Raw genomic sequence first — 19,059 nt, forward strand, 5'->3', positions numbered from 1 at the left:
ACACCAGTTACTTCCCTTGGCTAGCCTGCAACCGTTAGGAATTAGATTCCACACAATGAGTGACTGCTAAATGATTGAGAGATCACCGTGATTGTAATAAAATAGGCCGTAGTTTTAAACTACCGTACCCACAAATACTTGTAAGTCACGCTTTATTCCTTGGCTTAATTATGTTCGCAGGCCAAGCTAAATGTCCTTGTTCTTTTTAAAGCACAATGTTTTACTCCTGATTTTATCCAGCATGAATATCCTGAATGTGTGCACCCATACTGTCCAAGCTGCCATGTAATGGAGGACTTTGAGCAGATCCCATTGACATGGGACTCATGCCGTGAGCTCCGTGTCCCATCATCATATGATGCGGATGCCCTGGTATTAGCATTGCTTGCGAATGAACTGGTGGTCGTAACTGTGACATCTGAGAGTATGAACTACTGCCAGTGACAGCAGTACTTCCGAACATGTCACTACTATGCATACCCTGAACTCCAAGCATATCGTATCTTTGTCCTTCCATATGAGAATATCCCTTCATTTGATCGTACATTTCACTACCATGTCTTCCTTGAAACACTGGAATTAAAAAAAAAATAATAATATTAAAATTTTTATCATGTAATTAATTCTTTCAAAACTTAAATTGTCACTTTATAATTATGCATATGCATTGCTATATACTTTTGCTTTGCTTATTTAAGCCCAATATGACACAGAACTTCAAAAAATGTCTTATTTTTTCCTCTACATGTTATTAGGTAGCCTGTCTCATTTGTATATACCCAATATCTCCTTCACATTCAATCTCAATATTAATTCAGAAAGATTTCATGTGCTTAACAATTTGTACATTGTTTGTTTTCTATGAGCTTATCATTTGAACCAATTAAGCTTCACATTAACTTTTAAATTGTGAACAAATTACACTTAAGCTGTGAACAAATTGACTCAACCTTTGATGAACTATTAAGCCTAATCTGAGATTAACAGATTCATCTTAATCTGATCTTTCAATTTATCAGAACACAAAATATGTACAGGGGTGTTTAAACTACTTACTGTGAGGGACTCATATGTGCCATGGCCTGGCTATCCCAACCCATACTCTCTGGACTATATCCATGACCTCCTGGTCAAACAAAGGACACTCTCCAACACTGTAGAAGAGAATAGACCATGACAAAAAATCTGTATTTTGTTGATCTTGTATATCTGATCTTTTAGTGTTTAGTTTCTTTGACTTGGCAAAGTTTGGATAAATTTGTCTTAGTAGTTTCAGGAGAAGAACTTTGTAAAAGATTACAAAAATTGTAAAAAAAAATGTTTAAAAATTGACTATGAAGAACAATAACTCCTACAGGATTGATTATTTCAGTCATTTTGAATATTTTACTTTATTGAACAATTTTGCTGTTTACAGTTTATCTCTATCTATTATAATATTCAAAAACTGTAAAATTTCTATAAAATTACAAATTCTGAGACAGCAACCCATCAACAGGTTGACTGATGTGTCTAAAAATTTCAGGGAAGAAAGGTCTTGACCTGATGGACATATGCATCCCGTGTCAGATTTGCTTGAAATGCTTTGGTTTCAGAGATATAAGCCAACCAGGTGCTCCGCAGGGCGCAGCTTTATACGACCGCAGAGGTCGATCCCTGAACAGTTGGGACAGGTATGGACAAAATATTTAAGCGTGATACAGCTCTGAATTTGGATTGTGATCAAATTTTTGACATTATATGGGTTTTTTACACAAAACAAATGTCAAGATTTTACAAATCAATTAAAGATTTCTTCTTCAAACTTATTTAAATCTAAAATTAAATAGTTGACACAGCATAGGTTTCTGACACAGAATGAATGTGGTCTAATGAACTTAAAATTTGTTTTGCCTTTGAGCAATTCACTATGCTGTTGAATATTAATCCTGTCAAAAAAATGTTTGAAGAAATTTTCTTTTTATTTATGAAATCTGAAATGAGAACAAGTATGGACACAACTTTTAAGCTAAAAATATTTTAGATAAGATAAGGGGAAAAAAACTTCATCAGCAACATTTTATATTGGCAAATTTCCAATGAAGTTATTTACATAAAGTTATTGGCAAATAAAAATAGAAAATGACATCATTGTCATGTCTGGCAAATGTCCAACATACATTATCTAAAAACATTTTAGATAAGATAAGGAAAAAAAAGCTTCATCAGCAACATTTTATATTGGCAAATTTCCAATGAAGTTATTTACATAAAGTTATTGGCAAATAAAAATAGAAAATGACATCATAGTCATGTCTGGTAAATTTCCAACATATATATCAACTACTATTCTATACAAAGAAAGATAACTCCAATTGAAAATTAATTGCTATTGCACAATATTGTGCAATTAGATATTTCTTGCTATTGTGCAATACTGTGAAATTGAAAATTTCTTGCTATTGCACAATACTTGATATGGAATCCTGATTTGGACCAACTTGAAAACTGGGCCCATAATCAATATCAAAGTACATGTTTAGATAAAGCATATCAAATAAGCCCAATAATTTAATTTTTGTTAAAATCAAACTTAGTTTAATTTTGGACCCTTTGGACCTTAATGTAGATCAATTTGAAAACTGGACCAAAATTAAGAATCTACATACACAGTTAGATTTGGCATATAAAGAACCCATTTATTCAATTTTTGATGAAATCAAACAAAGTTTAATTTTGGACCCCCATTTGGACCAACTTGAAAACTAGGCCAATAATTAAAAATCAATGTACATTCTTAGATTCAGCATATCAAAGAACCCCAAGGATTCAATTTTTGTTAAATCAAACAAAGTTTAATTTTGGACCCTTTGGACCTGAATGTAGACCAATTTGAAAACGGGACCAAAAATTAAGAATCTACATACATAGTTAGATTCGGCATATCAAAGAACCCCAATTATTCAATTTTTGATGAAATCACACAAAGTTCAATTTTGGACTCTTTGGGCCCCTTATTCCTAAACTGTTGGGACCAAAACTCCCAAAATCAAACCCAACTTTCCTTTTATGGTCATAAACCTTGTGTTTAAATTTCATAGATTTCTATTTACTTATACTAAAGTTATGGTGCAAAAACCAAGAATAATGCTTATTTGGGCCCCTTTTTGGCCCCTAATTCATAAACTGTTGTGACCTCAACTCCAAAAATCAATCCCAACCTTCCTTTTGTTGTCATAAACCTTGTGTTTCAATTTCATTGATTTCTATTCACTTATACTAAAGTTATTGTGCGAAAACCAAGAATAATGCTTATTTGGGCCCTTTTTTGGCCCTTAATTCCTAAACTGTTGAAACCAAAACTCCCAAAATCAATCCCAACCGTCCTTTTGTGGTCATAAACCTTGTGTCAAAATTTCATAGATTTCTATTCACTTAAACTAAAGTTATAGTGCGAAAACCAAGAAAATGCTTATTTGGGCCCTTTTCGGCCCCTTATTCCTAAAATGTTGGGACCAAAACTCCCAAAATCAATCTTAACCTTCCTTTTTGTGGTCATAAACCTTGTGTTAAAATTTCATTGATTTCTATTCACTTTTACTAAAGTTAGGGTGCGAAAACTAAAAGTATTTTGACGACGACGACGACGACGCCAACGTGATAGCAATATACGACCAAAAAATTAAAATTTTTGCGGTCTTATAAAAACTGCATTTTACATGTATGTACTATATGTTTTTCCATGGCAACCATCTTGGTTAATGGGCAGGGTCATCGGATACATTTTTAAAACTAGATACCCTAAGAATGATTTTAGCCAAGTTTGGTTTAATTTAGCCAAGTATTTTTAGAGGAGAAGATTTTTGTAAGAACTTACAAATTATTCAGAAAAGTGTGAAAACTTGACTCTAAAGGGGTCAATTGACCATTTTGGTTATGTTGACATATTTGTAGATCTTACTTTGCTGAACAATTTTGCTATTTACAGTTTATCCCTTTATTTTTAAATATTCAAGATAATAATTTAAAAACTAAAATTTCCTTAAAATTACCAATTTAGGAGCAGCAACCCAACAACCGGTTGTCTGATGTGTCTGAAAATTTCAGGGCAGATATATCTTGATCTGAGGAACATTTTTACCCCATGTCTGATTTGCTATAAATGCTATAAGCCCAAAACTGCATTTTACCCCTATGTTCTATTTTTAGCCATGGTGGTCATCTTGTTGATTGGCGGGGGTCATCAGATACATTTTTTAAGCTAAATACCATAAGGATGATTTAGGCCAAGTTTGGTTTCATTGGCCGAGTAGTTTCAGTGGAGAAGATTTTCTAAAAGTTAACAGACGAAGGACGACGGACGCCAAGTGATGAGAAAAGCTCACTTGGCCCTTTGGGCCAGGTGAGCTTAAAACAAAATATAGGGGATCTCATCCTTAATGTTGCTAAAATCACAAGAAAAAATGTTTCAATGAAACATGATTTGATTAGAAATGATATCTATACTATGGCCTACAGTAGCCCATGATAGGTCATGTTATATTGAGCAATTTTGAAATTAGTGATCAGATAATTTTTGAGTTGTTAGAGAATATACAAATATTCTGAGTATTAGATTGCAGGTCATGACAAATTAACTGATGCACCAACTGCAGAAAGCTCTAGTCACTCAGCTCATATAAAATCACTGTTTTTCACACATGTCAATATCAGTAGTGTTTAACAGTTCAAAGGGAGAAAACCAGATACTCTGCAGGGGCGCAGCTTTATATGACCGCAGAGGTTGAACCCTGAACAGTTGGGGCAAGTATGGACACAACATTCAAGCTTGATACAGCTCTGGATTTGGATTGTGATTAAATAGTTGACACAGCATAGGTTTCTGACACAGAATGAATGTGGTCTTATAAATTCAACAAATTTAAATTTACCTATTATGGTCTAATATCCAAAATCTAAATACACGGCCATGGCTTGATTCAGCATTTCAAAGAATCCAAGAATTCAACGTTTGATGAAATCAAACAAAGTTTAATTTTGGACCCTTTTGACTTTAATTTGGACTAATTTGGTAACAGGGGCCCAAAAATCAAAATACATGGTTAGATTAAGCATATCAAAGACAGAGAACCCCATACATTCAATTTTTGTTGAAATCAAACAAAGGTAAATTTTGGACCCAATTTGGACCAACTTGAAAACTGGGCCCATAATCAAAATCTAAATACATGTTTAGATTCAGCATATCAATGAACCCCAAGAATTCAATTTTTGTTAAAATCAAACTTAGTTTTATTTTGGACCCTTTGGACCATAATGTAGACCAATATGAAAACAGGCCCCAAAATTAAAAATCTAAATACTGCGTTAGATTTGGCATATCAAACAACCTCAATAACTCAATTTTTGATGAAATCAAACAAATGACCTAATGTAAACCAATCAAAAAATGGGGACCAAATTCCAAAAACTTAATACACTGTTAGATTCAGTATATTTAAGAACCCCAAGAATTCAAGAATAAAACCCCATTGAAATTGGTCAAGAAATAAGCAATTTATACAAAGTATTAGAAAAGTATTGTTTTTGGTCCCTTTTTGGCCCCTAATTCCAAAACAGGTTTGGGCCATACCCCCAAATCAATCCCAACCTTCCATTTTGGGAATGGAACCCTTGTGGTACAATTTCAGAAAGATCAATACACTTACACACAAGTTATTGTCTGGAAACTAGAAAAATACTTATTTTGAACCCCTTTTGGGCCCCTTGTTCTGAAACTGTTGACACCAAAACCCCCAAAGTCAATCCCAACCTTCCTTAAGTGGTTATAAACCTTGTGTTAAAATTTTATCGATTCTATTTACTTATACTAAGTTATTATCTGGAAACCATCCGTCTTCAATCGACGCTGACGACGACATGATACCAATATAAGACCAAATTTTTTTTATATTTGCGGTAGTATTAAAAGAGTAGTGCATTACTTTAGTTTTTATATAATGTCATTTCCTATGATTAAATCTCAAAGATCGTAAGAAATTATTTTACAAGTCTCTAACAATTACTCATTTTTACAGTACTATTTCAAGTTAGGTTAAAGGTTGGTGCCTGTTGAAATGTTAAAACCTGTTGCATTTATTTCCACCTGTTCAAAGTCAGAATCTGTTAATCAGTGGTTGTCGTTTGTTGGGCTGGATTTTAAGTGTTTCTTGTATCTTGTTTTTATATAGATTAGACTGTTGGTTTTCCTGTTTAAATTGTTTAAACTGGTCATTTTGGGGGGCTTTTATAGCTTGCTGTTCGATTAGAGCCAAAGCTTTGTGTCGAAGACCCAGGCGGGATCCAGAAGGGGGGGGGGGGGTTCCAGGGGTTGGAACCCCCCTTTTTTTGGACGATCAATGCATTTGAATGGGGACCCCCCTTTTTTAAATGGCTGGATCCGCCCCTGAGACCTTACTTTAACCTATAATGTTTGTTTACACATTGTGACTTGGATGGAGTGTTGTCTCATTGGCAATCATACCACATCTTCTAATATCTATTAGCAGTAACTTGGGAATAATATGCAGCAAATTGATAAAGGTCGGAATAACTGTTTAGATTTTGTGTTCTCATATGAAACTGCTGAAGCTGGTATTAATTTACATAAAATGGGGATCTCTAACACTGTTCTGATTCAATCTATTCACAACAAAATCTCTGGACCTGTATAAACATTTTCAAATTTGCTTCAACATGGTTTTCATCAGTTTTTTTTACTTTAATGAAAAACTTATACTTATCAAAAGTTTATCATATATTTATCAGTATCCTCCATTTCAAATATGATATCACTGAATATACATAACTACCTATCTTGTGCATTATCAAAAAATAGATACTCTGGTACAATCATATGACACATTTACATTACACCAAGAAATTAGTTTAACTGAATATTTTTTTCTATATCATACAACTTGTGACAAACTTAATATGGCATGTCCTCAACCACATGGAAGTGGTCAAGTACCTGTTAAATGTGGATTATGTGAAACAGATAGATCTATACAATGGAAATGCATGGATTGCAGTATTCTGATGTGTAGTCATTGCAAGGACAAGGTTCATTCCAAATTTAAAAACGCACTTGATCATAAGATCATCAGTAGAGAAAACATTGGATTGCATACTGAAGAACTGGATTTTACCAATATTAAGTGTGATGAACATACTGGACAATCATCTTGTCTTTACTGTAAGACATGTGACATTCTTGTGTGTCCAACATGTTTTGCCAAAGTTCATAAGACACATGATATAATCGAAATAAGAGATGCATACAACTTGAAAGTAAACATGTTGAAAAAAAGACAAAATCAAATGCAGAAGAGTCATTCTAACATGAGTGAAAAGAAAGATGAGCTCAATAAATTAGTGGCAGCTGAAAATGTTAAGTATCACAAAGAAAATCAAAATATTCTTAGTCACAAGAAAACTGTAAAAGAACAAGTAGAACAATATTTTAAAGAACTCGAAAATAAATTGGAAAAGAATCACGAAACTGTTTTATTATCAGTTAAATCTGATCTGAATGCTATAGCATTATTCACAAACCAGAAGGAAGACAAAATCAATGAAGTCCAGGACTGTATTGACATTTCCAATGCCTCAGAGTTTTTCAAACAGGTCAAGAAGATGGAGAAATTCACTGAAACCCAAGAACCACGAACCAGACCTAGCTATAGTTCTTCACAGAAATTTATTCCAGGGAATTTTACCCAATTAAACATTGGATCATTACAAGATGATGGAAACTTGTCAGCAGAAATAAACATCTCCCTAGTCATCAATAACGAGTACCAGACTACACTTGATGCCAATATTCTGTGTAAGTCCATGCCTTGACCAGTCAATTTGGATAAGTTCTGGTTATTACAGAATGTTACAGAGAGTAAAACCCTGAAGGAACCAATCTGAAGGTGATGTCGGAATTCAACATTAAAGTGTATGGAATGGCAGTTAATACTCCATCTAATCAACTCCTTCTGTGCGTTTTTGGGGAAACAAGGTTACAACACATTAGCAGTAGTGGTGAACTGACTGATTCTGTTTATGATGTTACACCTTTACTTCCCATTGCTATCCATGTTATCAGTGACAATAAACTTATAGTAGGAGCTTAAAATAGTGAACTAAAAAGAAGTGCTGTGATCATTATGAACAAGAAAGGAGACAAAGAGACTGTATATGAATATGATGAACATAATCAACCTTTATTTAATACTCCAAGGTATATAACCACTACATGTAATGGAAATATACATGTAGTGGATAAGATTTCAGATGACAACAGAAAAGTGGTGGTTTTAGGACAAGGAGAGGACATATAATAAACCAGTATACAGGTCATCCAACTATCAATAAGAGTGAACCATTCAAACCAGTAGACATTGTGACAACACCAAGTGACAATATTGTTGTGATAGATCTGAAGACCCAAATCTTACACATCCTCAATGACAATGGTCATTTGATTTTATATTTCAATACCAAGGATATAGGAATAGAGTTTCCATATTCTCTTGCCTTCAACACAACTGGACAACTAAATATAGGAAGCACTAGGGCTGCAGGTAGTCAGACTAAGGAAGCAAAGCTATATGTAATAAACATTGAAGGATTCTAAAACTTTCAAACTTTAATGAAAAAGAAATATGTGAAATAGTATAAGGCAAACAATATCCATGTCATATGCATATGACAACTGGAGTTACAGCTTACGAGTAAACTTACCAGAACTGATTAGACCAATATCTTGTATAACAGTTATTTCCCTTTTTATTCAAAATGTTACTTTTTAAGCATACCATGGATCCCAACTAAAGCCAAAGATCATAATAAAAATTACCTTAATTGATAGTGAAAATATTTTTAGTTTGATATCTGACAAATATGTATAAAAAGGGGACATAGTGTATTGACAATAAGACAGCAACTTAAAAACAAAAAAAAGAGATCTAAACAAGAGAAATATATGCATCAACAAACAAACAGTCTTCAATGATAAGTGAATATACCAGAATTATTATAATTAAATCTATCAAAAAATAAAAATCAATTGTCGAAATAATTGTCAATGGACGTCTCTGTCTTTACTAATATAAATGTTTGGTTGGTTGATCGGTTGGTGATTGCATTTTGTTGGATGTTCCATCATCCATCAAGATATAAGGATATTTTCTAATTTTGTTTGTACCCTTGCCATGCTTGGTGATGTTCTACCTCATCTAAACAGATTATCCAAGCTCTTCCAGAAGACATCAGTTGACTTCACCTTAGTGGATCCTTGGTTTCCTCAACACAGATGACACTTCTACGTCTACTTGAGTACCCTGCTGACCACATGACCAACCTACCAACCAGATTCGAGCAACTTGAAGAGTACGGTGTAAAAGGGTCAGAGACTGACATCACATCATTCAAAGAAAGGGGTAAATATTTAAATAAATCATTAGAACTACACCAAGTTTTATCTGGTATATTGCACATTGTTTCATAAACCAATTCAGCATTTTTTTAAAGTGAAATAATAGACACTCATCAGATAAACCAAAAAAGATAGATGTGATATGATTACCAATGAGACAACTTTCAACCAAATGATATGTACAGTTTGACTTGTTTGTAACAAATTTTGTCATATTTTTAATTTGAAACTTCTATTCCAGATTTACCACCAGTACATCAACAATGTTGTTGAGAATCTTCACCAGAGGTTTCCAGACACCAACATTCTTGATGCCTTGTCAGTGTTTGATCCAGAACTTATTGATAAAGAAGACCCCTCACTCCATGAGTGGCTACAACATCAAAAGCTGAAGGTAAATAATGTTACTCAATAATCAGTATCCTTTGAAATTGAAATACTTTATTTTTAAGAACTAAAACACACAAAAAAATAACTGTTAGTGTTACTGGAGCAAATAAATACAAAGAAAAACATTACATTGATGTTGGTATATATTTCTTGTTTCACTGCTGGTTTTGAATTTGAGTCGGTACAAAAATAAGGAGATGTGGTATGATTGACAATGAGACACTTATCCACAATAGTTCAAGTCAAGAAGATACTGCCAATTCTGAGTTGTTATTAATTGTTAAGACTGTTTAATATAATTCATTTTATTTTATAATTTTAGACCCTGTCAGATCACTTCACTTCAGTTGGAACCTTTGAGATGGTAAAGACAGAATTCCACTCTCTTAGACAACTTATTGCAGTCAACATGAAAGATCATTCACTGAGAGATGCCATGCTTAAAGTTATACAGATGGGGTGACATGTATCCTGCTCTTGCCAAGTACTGCATGATTGCTCTAGTCTTGCCAGTATCAACAGCTGATTGTGAGAGGTCCTTCTCCACCATGGCTAGGATTAAGTCTGTTCTCAGGAACCGCCTCAGCCAAAGAGTACTGAACCAACTAATGTGTATTTCTATTGAAGGCCCATCATCAAGTGACTTTAACTTTCCATCATGTGTGTCTGCTTTTGGTCAGATCAGAAAAAGAAAGCTAACTACTGATTAACTTTGTGTGCTTTAATGACTTTTATAGATATATATAGACATTTAGTTCAGCTAATTTATTTTATCAATGTGTTTAATTTAGTGCTTAAGTAAAGAACAAAATAGTAGCTGTTGGAGTTTATGCTTAAATAGCCTTTAAATTATTGAATGACCTTTGTTATTGTTTAAATATTATGTTTTGTTATGTGATGTATGCTACAGTTTAATCATGACAATGAATAAATTTATTTTTGTATTTTGTGTTTGATTATAAGAATTTTACAACAGAGACATAAAAAAAAAGACTCTTCATCTATATCAAAACAACAACATTGACAAACAAAGGGGTAACTGCCATGAGAACATCATTACAAGAGAAAACATCAATAGCATGATAAAAAAAACCACAACATATCAATTACAAACCAACCGCGCGCCGCGACAAAGTTACTGAGAATTGTCGAAAATCACGCGCTTACCACAGCGCTATCCAAAAATCCTGGGAGAACACTGCTAAATATTGGTTGGTTGGTTTTGGACAGTGGATATGTATGTTGTGTGAATAATTGATTTATTGATTTGTTGATTGATAAGTTGACTAATTGTTGAGCATTTATCACAGGTAGAAATGAAAGTTCATATTGATCAATAGATTAATCTTCATATTTTTTGAGGAAGCAGGAGTATCAACAGAAATAATGGTTGTTTGATTGATTGATTGTTGGTATTAAACACCACATTTACTCTTGTCTATTTCATAGTGATCAGTTTTATTGGTGGAGGAAGCAGGAGGAAGCAGAGGCATCAAAGATCCGTCAAATTACTGATTGTTTGATTGATTGATTATTAGTGTTTAACATCACTTTCACGTTTGGCTCTATCTAGTGATCAGTTGTACTGGTGGTGTAAGTAGGAGTACCAACATAGACTCACCATACAGATTCTGGTTAATTAGAATCAGAGTCAAAAGCACCATGCCTTATTGAGTTGAAATTCACCACCTTAATGTAGACAGGCTAGTGCAGATGAACAACTTAGACAACTCATCCACCCAGAATGAAAATTAGCTATGAAAAAATTGATGGAGAAAAAACCTTAACGATCAAAGATTTATATTCATAAATGTACATATTACATTCAATATTTACTGTATAATAGAGAAATCAACAACTGTGGAAGCATGAAAGTGTCTTACCAACATATCATCTTTTCATAATAAATCACAACATGCTTAAAGTCTTCAGATAATATTCAAAAGTAAAATCGCAAAAATACTGAACTTAGAGGAAAATCAATTCGGAAAGTCCATAATCACATGGAAAAATCGAATAGCAAAACGCATCAAAAACGAATGGATAAGAACTGTCATATTCCTGACTTGGTACAGGCATTTTCAAATGTAGAAAATGGTGGATTAAACCTGGTTTTATAGCGCTAACCCTCTCACTTTGATGACAGTCTCATCAAATTCTGTTATATTTACATTGATGCGTTAACTAATGATTGATTTCAGACAAACATACTAATATGAATAAGAGAAAATGTCAGTTTATTTCTATAGGTTGCTACAGTTTTGTTGTCAGGATACACAATAATAAATATATAGACAACATATAGTAGATATCTTCTTTAAAATAACTTAAAATTGACTATCACAAAAAAATTGTGTCATTGAAACATGAATTGATTAGAAAGACATTCATTACCACAAGTATTCTTCAATAGGCATGTTGAGCAAGTGAGGTAACTGTAAAATGTAGGCATTAGTGATCAGATTGAGATTTAAAATCTTTGCTTTGAATATGATTCATGAAAAATGAACAGACGCCCATACTCAAGGCTCCAAAAAACGAATATGAACATGATAAAGAAACAGTGGACCGGACTCCAGGCAAAAAAAATCCATAAAAAAATGAGCTGACACACAGACTTTAGGCTCCAAAAAAACAATGATCACTCATTTTACATATTAAGGTACTAATGGTTTCACAGATAAAGAAACAAGAATGTGTCCCAAGTACACGGATGCCCCATCCGCACTATCATTTTCTATGTTCAGTGGAACATGAAAATGGCGTGAAAACTCTAATTTGGAATCAACATTAGAAAGATCATATCATAGGGAACATGTGTACTAAGTTTCAAGTTGATTGGACTTTAACTTCATCAAAAACTACCTTGACCAAAAACTTTAACCTGAAGCAAGACAGACGGATGGACGAACGACCAGACAGACAAACAAGCAGATGAACAGACGTAATGACCAGAAAACATAATGCCCATAAATGGGGCATAAAAAGTGTTGTGTTTGGCATTTGTGGCGCATATAAAAATACTGAATCTGCTTCTTATCTACATTAGTAATGATGATCTCTAAGGAGGTCTCCTTGGGCGGTCTGATCCCAGATCTCGTTTATTGTTTAGTGAGAATCCTGTATCCCGCTTCTCATTGCCATAATAGCGCATGTAATTATTACCCATGTCCCACCTGACTTATTTTCCCATTTTCACGCTTAATCATTCGAATTTCATGTGCAACGCTGTAAACAAAAAGCAGCTAATCCCGTGTCATGCTTACCGTAGACCCAATTTATTTTCAACCCAAATTTTGACATGTATGAATTTCTCAAAAAATTGCTAAATTCTTTATTTCTCTCATCTCTTGATAATATGTAAATCATGTCCATAAAAATTTTAACTTACATAAACTGTACATTTCCCTGCTTCCTGTATATACTTTATAGCTAAGTAGTGAATTAGATTTTTATGTCGTAATCGAATCAAGCTGTGTATTTCTTGTTCAATGCTTGTAATCTAGAATAAAGAAAGCAAGAAATTCAATATGTAAATAAGCCTAGAACTTTTTTTATATTACAAATATACACTCTTTATACTGTGGATTTATTATTAATTGTTGAATACCAATTTTTGTGGACTTCTTTGGTAAATATGAACCACAAAATTAAATGTTCAAGGAATGATAAATTTTCTATAGACTTGTATGCAGACTTTCGCAAATTCACGAATCAACTATCCACCAGTATGTAGGTTTTTCTTAATCTACAAAAATAGGAACCCACGAAATTAAATAAATACACAGTAGGTTAAAAATCAATAGTTCTTTAACATTATTAAGATTTTGTACCACCATTGGGGAAAGAACGCAAGATTATCTAATAAGATGCAAGTGACAGCTGTTTTACCCTCAGCACAATTAAGAGCTTTATTTGTTGTTAAGACACCTGCCTAATTGGGAGATTGTAAACTGCCCTCTAGATGGTTTTTTGGTTATTTATGTCATTGGGTTGCTGTCTCATTCACACATACCCACATTTCTATTTTTCACATGTATAAATCTCATCCATACAAAGTAAATGGCAACTACACAAGAAGATATTGCAAACCGAAAATTTTATATTCAAAGGGAAATAACTCTAGCTTTTAAATGTATATTAGCCACAAGGGAGACATGTATAATGTGTATGCTTATTAAACTGACTACACCCTATGGTGCATAGTATGGTACCTGATAGAAGACTACAACCTCAGTTAATTATAGCTGAATTGTCACTTTCTTTGTTTTCAAATACAGAGTAACCTGCCTAATCCGACACCTGAGTATTCCAACATCCTGCTTTAACCAAAACATTTTTCGGGTCCCAAAATAGGGCTATCTTTGCAGAAAAAAAACCACAGTATTGCGACACCATGCTTAATCAGACTTTTTTTTGGTTCCCCAGCATGTTGAGGGGGATAGGACCTTTATCGGGACTCCAGGATCGGGTGTTTTTAAGCTCGGGATTTCAGGACATACCCCTTCGGGACCTGGGAATTCTTTTTTTCGAATTTCGGGATCCGGGATTTTTATTTATTTAAATTCGGGACCTCGGGATTTCGTGTTTTTAAGCCTGGGATTTTGGGATCATGACCCCTCCTATCCCTCCTCTATGTTGTATAACACAGGTTATACTGTATATTTATATATAAGATTTCTCTTTACATAACTTTAATTAAAACTGTCAGTGTGTGGACAGATGATTTTGAGGTTGAAAATTACGATGACATTTTTGGTAAATCTTAAAAAATTTTTGCATGCAAAATTTTTGAATTTTCACATTTTTATGACGATCTTTCACTATATGTATAGTCAGTGAGTAATAGAGAAAGAGAAATTGACAAAACCTTTCCTCATAATAATCAGTGTTTGCATAGGTGGATCCAGGTGGGCCCTGTGGGAAAAATTTGGTTGATTATATAGGGAATCACTGAAGCGTGACTGGAGCGAGACCCCCCCCCCCCCCCCCCCCCCCCCCCCCCCCCCCCCTTACAAAAAGTTCTGGATACACCACTGGTTTGATTATCTAAATTGTAAGATTAATGTAGTTTTTTTATTTGAAAGATCATGAAAATAGCTGCTTGGAAAAAACTAGAATGAATCAAACTACTTAGACACTGATAGAATGTTTAAATTCTTATTTATTTCATTTTTTGACGTTAACCAATTAGGTTTTGAAAGCATTTTTTCATTTACCTGTTTTAAGTAAGTAGCACCCTCCTTATCTTCATAATCAACTCTTTGAGTTCTCTTCTGTTTTATATGGCGCCACTTTAAAACCCATTCTGATATAGCTACTAATTCTCCATTGGCTGTATCTATCCCAGCATACACCGTACTTCCATGGAGGCTATGACCTAAAAAAAACAAATATATTCTGTTAAAATTAATTTGCATAAAGCTACTAATTCTCTGCTGGATGTATCTATCCCAGCATACACTGTACTACCATGGACGCTATGACCTACAAAAACAAATATTCTGTTAAAATTCATTTGCATAAAGCTACTAATTCTCCATTGGCTGTATCTATCCCAGCATACACTGTACTACCAAAGACACTATGACCTACAAAAACATATGTTCTCTTAAAATTAATTTGCATATTAACTGTCAAGGAGCCAATTATCAATCCAATCATTAACACAAAATAAATAAATATGGATTTTTATTTGATTTTTGGTGTTTTAACGCCACTTTTAAGCACCGCATTTAGGCTATTTCATGGTGGCCAGTTCTTATTGATGGAGGAAGCCTAGTGCCCAGAGAAAACCACTGACCTTCGATAGGAAAACTGACAATCCAATCATTAACACAAAATAAATAAATATGGATGAATGAACATTCAACATCAAAAGACAATAATAGTGTTGAAGTTTCAAACACTCCTTCCTGTCCTGTGCTTTGCAGAAAAACAGTGAAGCCGTGTAGTAGTGGTTAGTGCAGCGGACTTCTAACACAAAGGTCTCTGGTTTCATTCCCTTTCCAAGATGAAAATTTGAATTTCGGCTCTCCCTTAACACCATTTGCGAGTATGGTCTTGAGGAAACGATGATAGTCTGTCGGAAGGGGATGATAAATGGCTGACCAGTGTTAAGAGAGAGCCATATCTCATGCACCTTAAAGACACCCTTGTAGATTTCGAAAAAGAGCAAGCTAATGCCGCTACAAGGCAGCACTCGCACCTGCAAAGTGAAAAGGGATTAATATAAGTTGCAAAACTTGTTTCCCAATCCACTATAAATAAATATGTTTAACCTAGTGAAGCAGTGAAACCAAACCAAACTGTTAGGTATCAAGTTCTGCCAACTGATATACAGACCATTTCCTGCATAAATATCCAAACATATTTTCTCATAAAAATTTCGATGACAAATTCTGTACACTCGTTAAATTCTGTACATTTGTTTATGAAAAATTGTGCATTTACCCACTTTACACTTCTAAACAATGGGATGGATAAAGTGAAAACATTACCTAAACATGTGCCTCTATGTATTGTTCTCTCTGATTTAGTATTGAAGGCTATTACCACTATCCCTCCAGTATGGTCTTTACATTGGTGATCAGAATCATCGGTATCTCTCAATGGGGTACTGGTCCTCCTGAATATATCAAAATAGAAAATGTAAAATAAAATAAACTTGAGGCTCCAAAATTACTCACTTGGATAGAAGCATGGTTACTGAAATAGTGCAAGCAGGATATACTTCATGTATTCCTCATATGGATCAATGATAAACTGTTGAAAATCTTGGATTTCTAGAGGCCATATCATATAAAATATCCATTAAGGGCTAATCCATTAAAATGTTAGTGGGACGGTAGGAAGGGAAGTTTAATTATTGAATGTGGGTCATGGGTCTTTTTTCAGTATGCTTCTATTACTATTATTCAAAATTATCTACAAAATGGTTCTTGGTTGTAGGGATATTTTAAAAGTCCCTTACTAACCTCCCATCTACATTTTAATGGAATAGCCCTAATGGTTTTGAGGACTCATTTATGTTTTTTTTCATGTTCAATGTCGGTGATTCCAAAAGATTTCACTTCCTCAAAGTTTAAAAATAGTTTCATACCTTATCATGTGATACATGCATCAGTCCATCTGTTTTTAAGGTTTTTTTCATATATTTATTACCATTTTTAAAAAGTTTAAAAGCAATCTGTATATAATCTTATAAAATAGTACAACAGAAAACTTTTCTAAAATATAGCAGTTATCTCCCATTGTATATATGTGTAAATAAGATTGGTATTTTTTATTTACATGTATATGAAGCAAATTAAATGTGTAAATGCAAATCTTGTGCAAATAGTTTCAGATAATGTCCTTACAAAAATATGTGTACCTTCCATTGTTAATACTTATTAAATGGAAACAATAAGCATTTACTAAAATTACTTTTTATAGATATAAGAAGATGTGGTATGAGTGCCAATGACACAACTCTCCATCTAAGTCATAATATGTAAAAGTAAACCATTATAGGTCAAAGTACAGTCTTCAACACAGAGCCTTGGCTTACAATGAACAGCAGGCTAAAAAGGGCCCTAAAAATGACTAGTGTAAATCATTGAAATGAAAACCAACAGTCTAAACTATATCAAAAATTAGAAACAAGAAAAACTTATGAACCACATCAACAAACTACAACCTCTGAACACCAGGTTCATGACTTACATCATCGTCATGTATGTGAAGCAGCTATATTTTCCTAGTCTAGTTGTCATAAATAGAAAAAAATATGAATATTTTTAACAAATATATTTGAATCTGCATCCATGAAGTGTGTTTGGTCTATAGCTACCAAATGAAAATTTAAGAAATGAAATATGATAATATAGGATCAAGTATGTGTATGTAGGTGTAATACCACCAAATCAAAGTATGTCACATCAGGTTGCATACAAAAAAGGGTTGAAAAAAAATATTACCTTAAATTTGACATTTCAGTAAAAAATTGCTGTGTTTCAAAGCACCATAATTTTTTTAATTGGTGTTTCTATAGAATATTTTGGAAACTTGAGGTTACATGGTTTATACTAAAGCTGGTACACAGGAAGAAAAATGGTGCAAATTTTATTGATTAACTCCCATAACTGCTTTTTTAAAAGGACATAAAATAAAAACATAACAACTACATACCTTCTTCTCTTATCCTGGTTATATTTATTCTCATTACTTGGCAGTACAATTAATGGCGAGGGTGAATGAGACATTCTTGGTCTTCTAGGAGTACTTGGGGTACCAATTGGGGAACATGTTGGTACTTCAGTAATAGGAGTAGCTGGTACAGCTTTCTCTTGTTCTGTTGGTTTCTCATCAGATATCTAATTATAGAAATAAATAGATTAATATATAGATCATATCAAGAAGATCATGCTACGAAAAGATTTGTTTCAGTGCAATACTTTTTTTAATTTATGCAAATAAAATTGGGTAGCTATATTCATTTAAGATATCTATTTTCTGCAGTCAAGTATATAAAGTGTAAAACAGCAAACATTTCAATAATATTTAATATGAAAAATTTATCAGGTGAATATTATTTGTACTTTGATAACATTGAGAAGAACAGATAGATTCATAAACCAGAAAACATAATACGGCCCCTGAAGTTCTATGATAGACATATTAAAAAAGTATAAACATTTGAATTGTACCTGTTTGGTCTCCTTTATTTTCTTTGTTTCTTCTTTCAGAGCATGTTGTCTCTTCTGTATTTCATCCTCTAGAAGTTGTCTCTGAAACAGGCAAAGCACAAGATTATAAGTTAATGAATAAAATTCATGTGTGTGTCTGAAGTTAAATTCAAAGAAAAAATGAACATGGAATTTGGTGCATCAAACCTTTTTAACCCTGTCACATGCTTTATGCACCTGTCCCATGTCAGGAGCTTGTATTTTAGTGGTTGTTGTTAGTTCATGTCTGTAATATTTGTTTTTGTAAACTGTTTTCTTATAAATAAATTAGGCTGTTAACTTTCTCAATTGAATTTTTCATCTCTAAGCTTTTTATAGCTTGCTGTACAGTATGACTTTCTAATTGTTGAAGGTCTTACAGTTGCCTATAATGGCTTACATCCACTTCACTTGAACTCCGTTTGATCTTTATCTCATTGGCAATCATACCACATCTTCTTATTTTTATACAGTACCATTCTTTTACTTTCAATAAATATATGACATATCATT

At 33.4% G+C, this 19,059-nt stretch overlaps 3 protein-coding genes across 3 annotated transcripts; 1 reads left to right on the forward strand and 2 right to left on the reverse strand.

Annotated features, from left to right (window-relative positions):
* Window positions 1–232: 232 nt before the first annotated feature.
* LOC139505226 (uncharacterized) lies at window positions 233–1,100 on the reverse strand. The gene is made up of 2 exons (XM_071294983.1): window positions 1,097–1,100; window positions 233–573 (listed from the first exon to the last, which is right to left on the reverse strand). Exons 1-2 carry the CDS (start codon window positions 1,098–1,100, stop codon window positions 233–235), a joined length of 345 nt encoding a protein of 114 aa, XP_071151084.1.
* A 5,778-nt stretch (window positions 1,101–6,878) lies between these two features.
* Window positions 6,879–7,914, forward strand: LOC139505225 (E3 ubiquitin-protein ligase TRIM33-like). The gene has a single exon (XM_071294982.1). It carries the CDS (start codon window positions 6,955–6,957, stop codon window positions 7,864–7,866), a length of 912 nt encoding a protein of 303 aa, XP_071151083.1. The 5' UTR covers window positions 6,879–6,954; the 3' UTR covers window positions 7,867–7,914.
* A 4,314-nt stretch (window positions 7,915–12,228) lies between these two features.
* LOC139505223 (eIF-2-alpha kinase GCN2-like) lies at window positions 12,229–18,664 on the reverse strand (the record flags this gene model as incomplete). Its single annotated transcript, XM_071294981.1, has 6 exons — window positions 12,229–12,273; window positions 13,230–13,340; window positions 15,058–15,218; window positions 16,339–16,466; window positions 18,011–18,195; window positions 18,529–18,664. Coding segments are annotated over 6 exons (766 nt in total), but the record flags the coding sequence as incomplete, so codon positions are not given.
* Window positions 18,665–19,059: the final 395 nt, after the last annotated feature.

Source organism: Mytilus edulis, unplaced genomic scaffold, assembly GCF_963676685.1.
Source record: "Mytilus edulis unplaced genomic scaffold, xbMytEdul2.2 SCAFFOLD_1333, whole genome shotgun sequence".
Lineage (NCBI taxonomy): Eukaryota > Metazoa > Mollusca > Bivalvia > Mytilida > Mytilidae > Mytilus > Mytilus edulis.